At 37.6% G+C, this 17349-nt stretch overlaps 1 protein-coding gene across 11 annotated transcripts in view; it reads left to right on the top strand.

Annotated features, from left to right (window-relative positions):
• The window catches only part of DLG2 (discs large MAGUK scaffold protein 2), a 1481746-nt gene that overhangs the window by 1111992 nt on the left and 352405 nt on the right, over window positions 1–17349 (top strand). For all 11 annotated transcript variants that reach the window (XM_055416123.2, XM_055416124.2, XM_088832353.1 and 8 more), the window contains one exon: window positions 8239–8341. In XM_055416123.2, the coding sequence (XP_055272098.2) occupies window positions 8239–8341 (103 nt within the window). The remainder of the gene's footprint in view (window positions 1–8238; window positions 8342–17349) is intronic.

The raw sequence follows: 17349 nt of genomic DNA, 5'->3' as shown, positions 1-17349 counted from the left end.
CACCAACTCAATGGACATGAATTTGAGCAAACTCCAGGAGACGGTGAAGGATATGGAAGCCTAGCTTGCTGCAGTCCGTGGGACAGCAAAGAGTCAGACAAGACTCTGAATAACAAGGACTGAACAACAATGTTGAAATCAGGTTGTTGGGGCTACTGTAGAGTCAACCAGCCACACCCAGTTATGTGCTTCTACCTCAGGAAGCTTGAACGTCAAGTTTCAGAACTGGAATCTTGTAGGCATAGATCCCCAGAAATGGACAGTTTATTAAAGGAAAACAGTAGGAATTGGTAGTTAAGAGTTCAAGAGTTTTACCTAGACTGTTTTAAATCCTTAACCTCTTTCAACTATTTAACTTTGAACAAGTTAATTCTTCTCTTTGAGCTCTGTTTTCTTATTTGTAAAGTTGGAAAAATAATCCCAGCCTCCTGAGAATTAAACAGGATAATATATAAATATCTCATATATATATGAGCTTGCTTGATGCTATTATCAATGATTATCATTTTAATCTCTATAAAAATGAATGGCATCCCATTTCCCAGTCCATGCTTTAAGAACAGAAAATTAAAATTGGAGTAGGAAAATAGAAATAATAAATATGTGAGGCTGTGTCACACTTGGTATTTTAAAATGTCATACCAATAATGTAAACTGTTTTTGAATGCCTCTGAAAATGTTATTTGAGCAAAGATTACTAATAAAAAGTCAAACCTCAGAGATAGAAATAAGAATCAAAGTGACCTTGAAAAGCTTGATGATTGGAGGAAGCATGTTTGCTAAAACCTGGAGGGAAATCCACAGGGACACAGGCAATGTGGTATTGCTAAGGGTAACAGCAGCAGGGTAACAGAGACTAGAGATCTCTTCAAGAAAATTAGAAATACCAAGGGAACATTTCATGCAAAGAGGGGCTTGATAGAGGACAGAAATGGACCTACAGAAGCAGAAGAAATTAAGAAGAGGTAGCAAGATTACAGAAGAACTATACAAAAAAAGATCTTCATGACCTAGATAATCACGATGGTATGATCACTCATCTAGAGCCAGACATCCTGGAATGTGAAGTCCAGTGGGCCTTAGGAAACATCACTACAAACAAAGCTAGTGGAGGTGATGGAAATCCAGTTGAGCTATTTCAAATCCTAAAAGATAATGCTGTGAAAGTGCTGTACTCAATATGCCAGCAAATCTGGAACACTCAGCAGTGGCCACAGGACTGGAAAAGGTCAGGTTTCATTCCAATCCCAAAGAAAGGCAATGTCAAAGAATGTTCAAACTACCACCCAATTGCACTCATCTCACACGCTAGCAAAGTAATGCTCAAAATTCTCCAAGCCAGGCTTCAACAGTACGTGAACTGTGAACTTCCAGATATTCAATCTGGATTTAGAAAAGGCAGAGGAACGAGAAATCAAATTGCCAACATCCGTTGGATCATTGAAAAAGCAAGAGAGTTCCAGAAAAACATCTACTTTTGCTTTATTGATTATGCCAAAGCCTTTGACTGTGTGGATCACAACAAACTGTGGAAAATTCTGAAAGAGATGGAAATACCAGACCACCGGACCAGCCACTTGAGAAATCTATATGCAGGTCAAGAAGCAGCAGTTAGAACTGGACATGGAACAACAGACTGGTTCCAAATAGGAAAAGGAGTACGTCAAGGCTGTATATTGTCACCCTGCTTATTTAACTTATATGCAGAGGACATCATGAGGAACGCTGGGGTGGAGGAAGCACAAGCTGGAATCATGATTGTGGAAGAAATATCAATAATCTCAGATATGCAGATGACACCACCCTTATGGCAGAAAACTAAGAAGAACTAAAGAGCCTCTTGATGAAAGTTAAAGAGGAGAGTGAAAAAGTTGGCTTAAAACTCAACATTCAGAAAACAAAGATCATGGCATCTGGTCCCATCACTTCATGGCAAATAGACGGGGAAACAGTGGAAACAGTGAGAGACTTATTTTTTTTGGCTCCAAAATCACTGCAGATGGTGACTGCAGCCATGAAATTAAAAGACACTTATTCCTTGGAAGAAAAGTAATGACCAACCTAGACAGCATATTAAAAAGCAGAGACATTACTTTGCCAACAAAAGTCCATCTAGTCAAAGCTATGGTTTTTCCAGTAGTCATGTATGGATTGAGAGTTGGACTATAAAGAAAGCTGAGCACCAAAGAATTGATGCTTTTCAACTGTGGTGTTGGAGAAGACTCTTGAGAGTCTCTTGGACTGCAAGGAGATCCAACCAATCAATCCTAAAGGAAATCAGTCCTGAATATTCATTGAAAGGACTGATGCTGAATTGAAACTCTAATACCTTGGCCACCTGATGCGAAGAACTGACTCATTGGAAAATACCCTGATGCTGGGAAAGATTGAAGGCAGGAGGAGAAGGGGACGACAGAGGATAAGATGGTTGTATGGCATCACCAACTCAATGCACATGAGTTTGAGTAAACTCCAGGAGTTGGTGATGGACAAGGAGGCCTGGCGTGCTGCAGTCAATGGGGTTGCAAAAAAGCTGGACATGACTGAGCGACTGAACTGAACTGAACAGCAGCATCAAATGCTTTACAAATGATAATTACATCCAGGATGAACATAATCATCAAACAGGATTTCATTATTACTCGCCCAGTGGAAAAGAAACACACACACATGATAAGTTACACCTGCTACAGTGGGAAGAAGTCGGCTAGGCAAGGGAAACTCTGGAGTGTTTCTAACCCTGTGCTAACTCTGACAGGACTTGGGGCAGGTTCATTCCCCTATGGAGACCAAAATGCTGTGTTCCTTTAATTAGTAACTTTTCCCCAAACCTGAGGATTGCATCTACTACATGGTTTGTTTGTTTGTTGGCTGTGCTATGTCTTCATTGCTTTTGCAGGCCTCTCTCTAGTTTTGGCAAGCAGGGACTACTCTCCAGCTGTGGTGTTCAGGCTCCCATTATGGTGGCTTCTCTTGTGGAGCACAGACTGTAGGGCACATGGGCTTCAGTAGTTGCTGCACATAGGCTCAATAGCTGTGGTTTCCGGGTTCTAGGGCACACACTCAGTAGTCGTGGCATACAGGCTTAGTTGCTCTGTGGCATGTGAGAAGTTTCCAGACCAGGGATCAAACCTGTGTCTCCTGCTTTGGCAGGAGGATTCTTTACCACCGAGCTGCCAGAGAAGCCCCTGAAATTCTACGTTTTTTTTAAAAGAAGAAAAAGAAAGGAAAACCATGAAGTAACCCATACATTATATTCTGTATTCATTAGTTTCCATTAGATTTTATTTCCTCACTTATAATCACAGTTCTTTGAAGAAAAACTCACAGTATAATAGATGCTACTTCCTGAATGCCAATTCGTGCTCGCTTCTGTGTTAGGGGCTCGACAATTACTGTCTCGTTGACTACATGTGACAGTCCCGATAGGTAGGGAGATATTATATCCATTTTGCAGGTAAGGACTCTGAGGTGTAAAGAAGTTAAATGACTTTCCCAAGTTACTTACCTACAAATGGTGGACTCAGGATTCACACCTAGTTCTGACTCCAAATCCCTTTTTCCTTCCCATTTTTTCATGCTTCCTTAGTGTATGGTTAGAATACTGGAAGATGTAGAAGTCAGATGCTGTAAAGGAAAGGTCTCAGAAAAAGGTGTGTTTGCCTGGTTCCCACATCAAATACTGAAATATATTCTAGTATATCGAAGATTGCTGCTGCTACTGCTGCTAAGTCACTTCAGTCGTGTCCGACTCTGTGTGACCCCATAGACGGCAGCCCACCAGGCTGCCCCGTCCCTGGGATTCCCCAGGCAAGAACACTGGAGTGGGTTGCCATTTCTTTCTCCAATGTGTGAAAGTGAAAAGGGAAAGTGAAGTCACTCAGTCGTGTCCGACCCTTAGCAACCCCACGGACTGCAGCCTACCAGGCTCCTCCATCCATGGGATCTTCTAGGCAAGAGTACTGGAGTGGCTTGCCATTGCCTTCTCCGAGATCAAAGATTAAACAGCTAAAAATTTAAACCAGGTTTTTACTAGAAGAAAACATGGATAATTTGTTTAATATATGTCAGAGAAGGGAAGATATAATACAAAGCTCAAAAGCTAAAAAGGAAAAAAAAAATGTGACTATGTAACACATTTTAAACTTCAGTATGGCAAGAAATAGAAGCCAAGGGAAGAGTTTAAGTATTTAAAATACATTAATAAATAATACAAATACAAAACTAGTAAGAATATTTGCAATAGTTATCTGAGATGAGGACCTAATATTCTTTTTTTAACATTCTTAATATGCAGATAAATTTTTTAAAGTGTAAGCTATCCAAACAATGAAAAAAAGGCAAAATAAGCAAGCATTTTATACAAAAAGAAATTTAATTAACCAACGAATATATGAAAAGATGTTTAACCTCATAAGTGAAGAAATATAAAATTTTTAAATATAATTGTTTACCTATCAGAATCACCAAGGTCAAATGTTGGGGTATGAGCAATTTTTACAAGAGTCATGTATTTTTTGTGGGAATATACATTTTTGGAGACAACTTGGCAATAGCTATCAGAATGTAACCCTAATACCCTTTATCCTTCTGTTTATGATAGCAAAATATTAAAGCAAGCTAAGCACCCAACAACTGTGCCCTGGTAAAATAAATCGTTTTACACTGACTAATAGGACCCTCCACAGCTATTAAGAAGAATGAGATAATGCATAAGAATATACGAATGAAAAATACTCTGGGGATTAAGAGATACAAACCACTATGTATAAAATAGATAAGCAAGGAAGATAAATTGTATCGCACAGGGAAATACAGTCATTATTTTATAATAACTTTAAGTGAAGTATAATTTATGAAAGTATTGGATCACTATGCAGTACCCCTGAAACTAATATAATATTGTAAGTCAACTATACTTCAATATAAAAAATATATAACTTCAACATATCTCCAAGATATGTTAGTAAATGGAAGAAAACCAAATATAAAGCAATATATAAAATATTATCTTTTGTGTAAAATTATAATTGTGTGAACCTGCTTATATTCATAACAGAAATAATTGGTAGTGGATAGAAGCCATCAATGTGGCACCTTTGGCAAGGACAATAAGAGGTAGGGGAAGCGTTTTATAAAAAATAAATTTTTGAAATTTTATTTTTAAAAATAAAATTTTTATACTGCTTTAATTTTCATGTATGTGCATTATGAACATACAGTTGTCCCAGGGACAGCCCTCATCCCCAAACCCCACAGATACCAAAATCAAACGATCAAGTCCTTTATTTAAAATGGTATAGTCAGTCAGTTCAGTCGCTCAGTCGTGTCCAACTCTTTGTGACCCCATGAATCACAGCACGCCAGGCCTCCCTGTCCATCGCCAACTCCCGGAGTTCATTCAAACTCATGTCCATCTAGTTGGTGATGCCATCCAGCCATCTCACTCTCTGTCATCCCCTTCTCTTCCTGCCCCCAATCCCTCACAACATCAGAGTCTTTTCCAATGAGTCAAGTCAACTCTTCGCATGAGGTGACCAAAGTATTGCATATAATCTATTCACATCCTCCTATATATTTTAAATTATCTCTAGATTACTTATGAAACCTAATACAATGTAAATAGTTTCCAGGTACATAGCAAATTCAAGTTTTGCTCTTTGAAACTTTCTGGAAATTTTAAAAAATATTTTCAATCTGAGATGGGTTGAATTTGCCAATGCACAAGCCACAGATATGAAGGGCTGACTGTATACTAATTATATATTTTATTTCAATACATTATCTGGCCTGTTTGTGTTTACTTCATTATTAGTTTCTGTTTGTTTAGTAAATACATATTTTTTAAGTGTACAAGAGCAAACTAAAAGAAACAAATAATGCATATACCTTTTAACTTAGAAAGTATATTTCCAGGTATTTATCCTTCGGAAACAACTTCCTAAGTGTTTGTAGTAGTAAAAAGCCAGATACAGCCTTAGCCACACCAGGAGAGATCCTACTAAAAAATTACTGGTACATCCACACCATGGCATACAGGCTCCCACTGAAAGGTAAGATGATATGAACTGATATGGGTGATGTCCAATATATATTGTTAAATGAAAAACTAAACAAAAACAAGTTATATAATTATATATATAATATGATCCTGTCCATTTAAACAGAAAGTCAATAATGTATTAAAACACAGATAAAACCGAATAGAGAGAAAGCCACACGCTTGCACATGCATATAGCAGATTTCTAAAAAGCATACACAAGAAGCTGCTAACAGTTGTTACCTCTGGGCGTGAAAACGGTGAGGGGACTTTTCACTTTTCTTTTTATACCTTTCTAAAACATAAGAATTCATTACCATGATCATATATTATTTTTTAATAAAAAGTTAACCCAAATTGTTTGATAAAAGAGATCATTTAGCCCTTGAAGCTTGTGCATTCCGCTTCCTGTAGGTAGGAGCCAAGATCAGATTACTTTTTCTGTCTCTTCCGGCTCTCTGAGTTATACTTCTGACTCATCAATGCCTGGACAGTCTCTGAAATGAATGTCATTATATAAAGATTAAATCTGAAATTTTATGGTTCAGAGAGGCTTGAGCCTCACAGTCCCTCCCCCATTTGAAGCAGGTGAGAATTGAGGCTCAGAGGGGTGATAATGACTGTCCGTCAGCTAGAGGAGAATGGTCCACCCAGGCCCAGCCTCACTCAATACACTTCCCAGTGTAGCCGCGTCACTGACGCTCTCAGTAAGCACAGAAAGCCGATCAATGCTTTCACCAGAATAGAAAACCAGGCAATTTATAAAAGTGAGTAAGGAGACTTTAACAAAGTTATTATGAGGAGACCAGCATGTGGGATTAAAGATTACCGATGTTCCAGGCCTGGGAAACACAGTGGCCACCCCCTAGTCATGACCCCTTCATTGTCAAAGAAGACTGATGAGAAGTGAAACGTTCTCTATTTTATGTGTAGATGGGCTGCGCAGTTCTCTTATTCTTCATGGCCCCTAGCCATCTTTCCCATAAGTTAAAGGAAGCAGAATTTTAATATCAGCTGGGTAGGTTAGAAAACTGGACCTAACTGTGTGTTCAGTTGAAGAAGAAAAGCTTCTTAGGGGCTTATCTTTCTCACCTTTGTTCCCCATCCTCCATCCCCCTATCAGGGCAGTCACAGAGCCCTGACGTCGGAAAGCATTTAGTAATTACATTGTATTTGCTTAGACTGAACTGATTCAAGAAAGATTTTAGCTTCTGCCTCTCATTAAATTTGACTTGAGTGATTTTTTTCCCCTCTCGGCAGAGTTTTGTGCTTATTTTTCAGATGCTCTGTTTCTCTTTTGGCATGGGTCCCAAAATGGGAGTTAGTAAGAGCAACATAAACTCCCGGAATTCTCTATTTCATTTTGTCACAATTCATTCTGGGATCGTACGTAAGAAATGGGGCAGTCGAGTTTATTTTGGAACAAGGCTCAGGGCTGTCTAACCAGGCTCAGGATGACAGGATGAGGCATATAACCAAAAGTGGGGATTTGGCAGGCAGCCAGCCCCCTTCCACACGGTCTCCCCCAGAATCTCATATGAATATATTATTCTGTCAGCACACACTTGTCTACATATATTACATGTGTCTTTCTTTATTATCCCATTTTCCTTCTAATTTTGAAGGCTCCTATCTATCCCAGAAATCCATGAAACTCATAGAAGCATATTAAATGCACACACTAAAATCTTAATGGATTTGGGTAGACAAAACTTTCAAGTCACTCAGACCATGGCACAAACGCCCTGGGTAGAATTTCACATCTCTGCTAACTAAAGTTATCAAGAGCATGAAATTTGATAAGTTAGCACTCCAATGCCTGGGTCGGACATGAAGGGTTCTGAGGCAGTGAACTCCGGGAGTTGGTGATGAACAGGGAGGCCTGGCGTGCTGTGATTCATGGCGTCGCAAAGAGTCGGACACGACTGAGCGACTGAACTGAACTGAACTGAACATCATCTTAAACAGCCTCTCTGGGGAAATTTGTCCCTCTGTCTACCTGGGTTGGGAAGATCCTCTGGAGTAGGAAATGACAACCTGCTCTAGTAATCTATCCTGGAAAATACCGTGGACAGAGAAGCCTGGCGGGTTACTGTCCATGGGGTTGCAAAGAGTCAGACACGACTGAGCAACTGAGCACACATCAGAATAACACGCCTTACGAAGTATCAAAATTCTCTGGCTTCCTCTCTTTCAGGTGAACGGCATTGATCTTCGGGGAGCATCCCATGAACAGGCTGCTGCAGCACTGAAGGGGGCTGGACAGACGGTGACGATTATAGCACAATATCAACCTGAAGGTCAGTGAGAACGCAAACTTAGATGTTCTGATGCATTTCTGTGTGAAAGGGTGACCACATTTCTGATCACTGATATTAACTAGTTACTACCAACAAGATTTTTATAAACAATCTATGGGGGAAAATTGGTGGTTCGTGTCCAAAGAACATGAGATTTTGTTACTCTTAATCTTCCAAGGAAAAAATCTAACAGTTATAATGGTCTGTTTGCAAATACGAATTCAAACAAATAACAACTAGCATCAACTTTATTTCATTTACAGTCTTACCTGGTATACGCTTTTGGTCAGCAATGGATACTATAAAAATAATTAAGATTTAGGAAGCAAGGGGAGAGATCTTGTCTATAGAAATATACCGTGATCGGTAGACTATTTTCCCTCCTGTGGCAATGACTTATTTTTATTAACACTAACATGGTTTTTGGATGTCCTTGATGTGGAATTTTATTTTATTTTTGCCTTTTCTGCCATACTTTCCCTTGTTTTGGAATACATCACTATAAACCCTGAGACTTGGTGATATATCTTGAATTGAATTAGCCAACTAAGACTTGATAAAATATTCTAAATTGGATTAGCAAACCCTGTTTTTTAAAATTTGTTTCAACATCTGTTTCCATGATCAGAATGAGGCTCAGTGAGACAATTGGGATGTTACCCATTGTGGAGTTGACTTCTTAGCAAATTAGCAAATATACATATATATATAAATTTCTCTTTTGTTAATGAAATATAGTTACATATATCACTGTGGGCTAGACTTTGCACAGACAACAGAGGAATGGGGTTCAGTTAACTGTTTTTGGTTCACGTGGCTAGCAGAGAGGAGAATTTAACAGGCAAGCATGAAAGTACAAGGCGCATTCAGGAAAGAGCCTTTGTGCATGTGGGTATGAAGAGGCTTATTTGGCCTTTTCAAATGATTATTTCTTAGCATCAGTTGTTCTATTGATGCTTGGAAGACAGGTTTGTGTCTTTCCTGTGACATTAGATTTTACCATTAATGGTGGCCAACCACACGTTTTACAAGAGGATAAAGAAAACTGCCATTATGCATTTTGATATGTTACTTTCACTTTGCCTGACTTTAGAATTTGCAGTTAAGTTATACCCCCCCAAAAAAGTATTGATTGCTTTCTTCTATTGGCCTAGCACAGATATGGTCAGAGAGCCACCTGGGAAGAGGGGATTTGTGTTTGTCAAAGATGGAAGATAACATCACCAAGGAAACGTGTTCTTTTTAGACAGTTTTGAGAAGTTTTTATACTTCTTAAAATTTAGTAGATATGTCTTCTAATAGGAATAAACAACTCCAAAGTAAAACAGCTCCATTGTAAAACAGAAAATGAAAAGATCTGGGTTAACACAATTTGATGAACAAATTCTACTTCATATAGATTAAGAACTTGTTCATGAGATTCTTCCATTTTACTGATAGCTGTTTTCTTTGTCTCAAACTGTATGATCTGACACAAGACATAAATATCCCTGAAATTTTTCATCTCAATTCTTCAGATTGATAAGATGGTCCAAACTATCGTTACACCCATTAGAAACTCTTGATGGTGAAGACAGTCATTCAAATAACCTTGAACAGAATGATTCCAAGCTTTAAAAGTTACAGTAAAGGATAAGCATGTCCTAGTTCTATCAGCATAAATCTTCATCCTAAGCTTCCTTACAGCTTTGTTTCCTTTAAGCAATAAACTCACTTCGGATACTGTGCAGTACTTTATCAAGATGCCTGTTCAAAACATGTCTTATAAATCACATAAATCGATTTTTAAAGTGCTTCTAAAGAAATCTGCAAATAACAACATCAAGCTTAGTATTTCAAAATGCCAAAGTACAAATGAAATTCACAGAATGACTTGCCTATTTTAATAGTCTAACTGCATTCTAATTTGTCACGGCTTTAAATCAGTTGGAAATGTGGTAATGTAACAATAAGCAATCATTTTTTCTCCCTTTGCAAATTTAATGGGTAACTGAACCTTAATTTAACTATTTTTTGAAATGGAAAACTGATTGGATTGTTGATCAGGTCAGTTAGGGACATTGAAATTATACAACATATTTAAGAAATAACGAACAATTTAACTTTAAAATAACAATTGAAGAATATGCCATGAGATTCCATTAGGAAATTCTCACCGAGTCCCCTTCATCTGCATCAGTATTGCAAGGTTTCCATGCTAAGACTGATTTTATTGATATCTCTTGTGATACAGTCAAGAATCAGGCCTTCAGGGAGTATGTTTTTCACTTACATTCAAATCATTTTATCAGGAAAACTCTAGATACCTTGCTAAATATTAGTAGATATTCAGAAAATTCCACTTTTACCCCCATTCCAGTTCTTTGTTTTTAAGGAAATTTTTTTATCTTATTCAGGAGAAAAAACGTAGATACATTTAATAGAGATCAGTTCCTGATGACAGAGGACTGAAACTGCATGTCATGGTACCACCTCTAAGAATTATGGAATGTCACAGAAGGAATAAACCTGAAGGAGCCAGAACAGCACAAGAGTACTTCATGAAAATGGGAAAATGGAAACAGACTTTGAAAAAATGGGTGGGAATTCTATTCCAGAGAGCAGGGAGAAAAAATACCTACCTATGACTGTGAGATCAAAGTGTTGCAGACACCAAAACCTATATTTTGTTTGTAGATAAATTTTTCAATACTGTACATATAATGGGTATTCCTTACAAAGTTGTTGAACTAATGAAGAAAAGTTTGCCATTCTTTAGTACTTTAGTTTTCACTTCACAGTAATTGAAGATTGAAGGGATTCATTTTTACTACTTTTATTTTTTCATTTTTGCTTCAAAGCAGAAAATGTGCTAAACAAGTGTGTTCTGCAAAATATAAAACCATTTCCAACTGCATATTTCATAGTACTTAGCACAGTTTTTGAAATAATGATAAATAATTTATAATTATCATAACATAACAATAAATGTCTTCCTTGGCAATTTTCTCTGTACAGGGTAAGGCCAAAGTTGTTATACTTAAAGTTGTTTTGCTTAAAATGAGCTTGGTCCCATTTGTGTGAATTACTCTATCCATCATCAATATTATTCAATGTCTATATCTAGGTGGTAGAATTAAAGCCAAATTTAAAGAGTCACATACAATGTTTTCTTCCAGTGATATGACTATGATTCATTTCTACCACCTTTCTTTTTATCCAATTTGTATCACATGCTTGCTTTGAAAACAGCATGTATTACCTTAATAATAATAATCCTTTTTTTAAAGGATCACATATCTGATACATCAGAAAAAATAAGCAATATGAGAAATTAATTCTTATAAAAATTTGTTACCTGTATACAATTAATGAAATTACTCCAACATTACTTGGAAAAAAGAAACACAATGCCCCCACCACCCTACACACACAGACACACACACACACATTGCCTTACCCTTCTCTGTCATCTTCCTCATTGCTTTCAGAATCACCTTTCTAAACGATATCACCCCAAGATGCCTGTACGCAACTCCTTGCCTTTCACAATATGATCCCAGCCAATCTCCATGCCCTCTTCCCCCACTACCACTGACCAGCATCATCCTTTTTTACTGTCCCTCTGCTTCACAACGGAGAAGGCAATGACAAGCCACTCCAGTACTCTTGCCTAGAAAATCCCATGGATGGAGCAGCCTGGTGGGCTGAAGTCCATGGGGTCGCTAAGGGTCGGATGCGACTGAGCGACTTCACTTTCACTTTTCACTTTCACACATTGGAGAAGGAAATGGCAACCCACTCCAGTGTTCTTGCCTGGAGAATCTCAGGGATGGGAGAGCCTTGTGGGCTTCCGTCTATGGGGTCACACAGAGTTGGACACGACTGAAGTGACTTAGCAGCAGCAGCAGCTGCTTCACAACACAGCTCCATGTCCCTGACCTAGGTCCTGAACTGTAATGTTTATGGGCCTTTGCTCCTGTGGGTTTCTCTGCCTGGAATTCCCTTTTCTCTTCTTCGACTGGTAGTATTCCTGCTCATCTTCAAGGCCCTCAGATGCCAGTTCCACTACAAAGCCATCTTTAGTCTGCTGAATCAATGTTGATTTTCTCTGAGCTCTTGCTGATTTTCTCTGAGTTCCCTAGACTTACATTCAGACACCTGGTACGTCCCTTGTGGAATTTGCACGTTCCTCCACTCAAGGGAGCTTCTGGAAGGCAAGGAACCTTCTACCACTCATTTTATCTCCCATGTTAATATGCTCAATATGAATTTGACTATGCTTTATTAAAGAGTTATCAAATGTGTCTCCACTTGTTTTAGAAGTATAATATACTATCTTTAGTGTGTTGGAAAATATTAATAACAGATGTTTAAGAAATATTTGCAGAGTGAATTTTGAATGAATGTCCTGGGCTTTTGATATTAGACACAGCAATGGTAAATGAATCCCTAGATTGGACATTTGATGTTGATGCTGTTTTTAGGAGGTGCTTTTTGTTTTTTTGTTACAAAACATTTAGTAACCCTAGTGGATAAACTCTCTTTATCCTGTGCTGCAGAAAATCTACAGCTGTTGGTCTGTAATATAGAACAAAGAAAAGATAATTAAAGTGCTCACATTTTTTAGAGCTCGGTAACGCAACTTTAACACCATTGATGAATAAAAGAGGCATTGATTACAACCTAATTATACATTTGTCACAAAGAGTCTAATATAGCATTCCCCTGGGTCAGATTGGGGCAAACCTTTATAGCATTTATTGTCTTCCTGCTGATATAATAGCACCTATATTTAGTGTGAGGTTACTGACTAAGGTTGAAATAATAAACCACCAGATATTCACTAGGAGGAGCAAATGAACAATATAAATTGTTGGATAAAGCAGAAAGTGGAGACAATTAATTGCCAAGCTCTTCCCATGAAAGCCACCCATGTCCCCTTGTCTTTAATATGACTACTCAGAGCATTGCTGGGGACACTACAAGGGCTTCAGAACAGCCTGAAAGTAGGAAGGAGGAAGTCAATGGTGGTCCCCACCAGTGAGCAGGGACTTCAGTAGCCAGTAGCCCGGTTTCCTCAACTTTTTATTCTTTAACAGAATAATCTGAGCTCCGAAAGGAAAATCCCAAAGAACAGAGTTGATTATTGCCTGGACACTCATAAATGTGGTCTGGTTTATAGGACTGTAGCAGAGTGGCCATATTCATTCAGTTAATAGATTACTTTTTTCTTTTTTGCGGAACACGTATTATGCCTCAGTCAACATTCTTGGAAAATGATGTATCAGTGAACCAAAGTGGCCCTTTCAAATAAATATAAAATTTGTCAGAAGGTGATGAGTGGTATAAATACATAGAAAGAAGAGTAAGGCTGATAGTGACAGAGCAATATATGGTGGGTAGGGAAGGTCGTCTTGCTATTAAGGTATTACAGCAGAGACTAAAAGAAGTGATGAAATGAGCCATGTAGGAAGCTGCGGGAAGAGAGGAGTTATTTTTTTGAGTCTTGGTCTACCAACTATGATCTGTGAACCAGCAGCATAGATAGAAGCTGAGAGCTTGTTAGTAAGGCACAATCTTGGGTCGCAACCCAAGCTAACTAAATCAGAATCTGCATTTTATCAAGATCCACAAGTTACTGGTGTACATACACCAAACTTTGAGAAGCACTGCTCTAGAATACTTAGGGACTCTGCAAAAATTGCCATTTGACACTATTGGATGGGACTCCTACCAGGAGTACTGGGCAAAGTCACATAAGGAGACATCACAGGGTGTGATTTCTGACATGTGTCACTCAATGGTCAGTCAGTGGTTTTACTAGAAACAGATCAAGCTTCAGGGGTTGTAACAAGTTCATGTGTCACCTCTATTTTGCCTATCCCTCCCTTCTAAATACAGATTATCAACCTAGTTCCTAAATCTTGCTAGAACTCCTCAGCCAGTAAGCGACACAGTGAACCTGTTCAGGCTTCATTCTCTTGCATCATGGCCTCTCCTGCAAGTGAGTTAAAGAAGCACTGAGTTGGGATAAGGGAAGATTGAACCCCATCCTGATGGCTTGGTGAACCAAAAGTTCATTCAGCCATCACTATAAATTTTCTTTGAGTAACTTACTATTTTTAAAATGGAAATTAATTTAAAGAATCTTTTTTACTTCTTTTAAATTATGTAGCTAATGCAGGGTGGGGCAGGGAAGTATATATTCTTTTTTAGCATGAAGTGAAACTAATCTTCAAAGTAACCACTCTGAATTAAGTCATCAAGCTTAAACCAGAATTGGAGACTATAATACATTTCTCTGTAGGATCAAACATATGATGAAAGCTTGAAATTAATAGGCAGTTTAACCTTGGAGGACTATTGGCAACTTTTACATGTTAAGGTTCTCAGAAAGGAGAGTATTTGCAACATTCAAGAAGTTTACTTGCAGTGTAAGCTACATTTCTTTATTTAAACCAGTGTCTATGTAGATTTATGCATATGAATGAGCAGCTGTGGCACATCAAAATATTTTCTCAGTGCAAATAACTGCATCTTAAATGCCCAGGCAAGATTCATAAGGTCCAGCTGTGGGTCTTGATCAGAAATTGCACCAGCATCATTAGGAAAAATTCAAGATGAGCTTTAGAGTGAAAATTACCGTGCAGGATTCTTGACTTCAACAAGGCCAGTATTCTGATACCAACCGTAACTCCAGCTGTGTGACTTTGTGGTAGTTATTTATCTTTATGAGTCTCAGTTTTCTTACCTACAAAAAGGGAAAGTTAGGATGAGTAACATATTTATCAGAATAACTCCAGTTATTACATTCTAGATTTAAAAAAAAAAAATGACCTTGGGTGATATAGAAGCATAAACTCCATTACTTAAACATTTTGTCACTAACATAACACCTTTTTCCTTTACATTTTTTGCATGATTAAGAAGAAATGAATGCACAGTCTAGCTTACTTGATGCTTTCTGTGTGGTTTAACCAGAATCCTTTAATACTATCTTGTCCAGTTTCTTTGTTTCACAGGTAGGGGAGCTGAAGCTTAGTCAGCCTCTAGGTAAGAAAGCAGTTCAATATCTTAAAAGCTGTCATGGCTACTAAGGCTGTGCAGCTAGTAAATTCCTTAATTCTTTTAATCTCTATAATAGCTCATGAGGACAGACGGCTTAAATAGCCCAAGAAATCATCCGATAAGCCATTATGATCGAGAAGACATAAAAGAATTTTTAAAAAATTCTCATGGCATCTCAGGGATTTCTCATGTATACAACTTTCCTTTCTAGTTTGCTGTTGTTAATTGCTACTGTTCATGTAGCACAGTTAAATTATGTATGTATGTGTGTGTGTGTGTGCATGTTAAAAGTATAAACAATTATTGTTAATTTAAAAAATAACCACCAATTTGGAAATATTGATAGTTCAATAAATAGATCAACTATATTATGACTTTCCTCTTTCTCATCCTAAATTCTTCCTGGAGCCCCCTTTATCCGTCCATCCATCTTTCCATCATCAATTAGTTCATCCTTAGTGATGGTCTATTGCCACATATCCGATTTCTCCAAATATGTCACATGAAATCTGTTTTGGTTAATCTAGTTGGTGTGTTCTAATTTTTACCAAAATATTAGGAAACAAAACTTCATATGACTCTAGAATTTGTACTGCTTAGCCATGTCTTTCTCTTCAACTCTTTCTCATATACATCCACTAATGGATACTACCACCTCCTGCAACTGGAAATCTCCCAGAATGTTTCCTCAATGCACCCTTTTTCTAGCCTTCTCCTAGTTGCTTCCGTTTTCTCCTCAGCCTCCATCTAACACACAGGACTATAAAATATGGCCAGAAAGATGATTCCTGGAAATTGAGTCTACAGATTCACTAGAAGGTTCTCTCCAGATACTTTAATGATTAACAAGGCTGAATCCCTCTCTCTTGTCCATACCCCAGTTTGGACCTAGAGAAATGTAATGATGACAAAGGGAGATACCATTTCCTACTCTTAGAAAACTCTTGTGACCTCATTCTCTAACCTGGGAATACAATATCCCAAAATCATTTCAAAGGGATTAAAAATATTTACAAAGATAATTATATGTAATGCTTACTCCCATTGTATCATCCCTCTTCCCACCTCCATAGCAACTCTCATTCCTTAATTAAATATACCGATCCTCATATATATCATCTATATAATGATTTTATATGATTTTGCGGATCCCTTGGCATCTGGTGACATAAAGCATTCACTCCTTAGCACTGAAAGAGACTAAGTATATCCTTGTGCTGGAGACATTTTGACAACCCAGAAACATCTCTAAGATCCTTATTCATCTTTAGAAACATCCAGCTCGAATACATAGAAATGAAGAGTCTTAATCCCATTCTTCAGTATACAAATAATGCAAAGTGCACACAAATCATTGTTAGATAACCCTCCCATTTGCTAAGAAACTTCAGAATGTTAGATAACTGTCTCCACAGAGGTGAAAAGAAGAATATAAACCAAGACAGATTTAAAATACTTACTAACTTAACTCCATCAAAAGGAATATAAATCAAAACAGATTTAAAATACCTCTTAACTTATCTCAGTATTCTGGACCCACATCTTTTTGACTATCCCCTTATTTAAACCAGTCCTCAAATGTAAAAATACAGCTTTCTTCTCCTTTCCCTGACTCTGCAGCCAATGCTTTATTGACCACATTTAAGCCACATCACTCTTCTGAACATTGATTCTCTTACTTGTTAATTAAGATGGTTAGAGAGATTATTTTTAAGACTCTGTCCAACTGACATTCTGTAAAAGTTAGTTTACTGTGTCTTCTAATTAAAACTTGTCATCTAAGAATAATAATTACAAGCAGGTAATTTCTAAATGTTTTCTTATTCCACATATTTTAAAGCATGGATATTCTGCTTTCATCTACTTGTGGGAAGGGTAAAGATCTATATCTATGGAAATTTCTCTTTCTGTGTTTAATAGGATTTGAACCTTCCAATAACAGTTTTAAGTGTAATTTA

Source organism: Moschus berezovskii, chromosome 25 (genome assembly GCF_049115385.1).
Source record: "Moschus berezovskii isolate FMDL1 chromosome 25, NW_MosBer_1.0, whole genome shotgun sequence".
Taxonomy (NCBI): domain Eukaryota; kingdom Metazoa; phylum Chordata; class Mammalia; order Artiodactyla; family Moschidae; genus Moschus; species Moschus berezovskii.
This window is presented reverse-complemented; position numbering and strand designations above follow the sequence as displayed.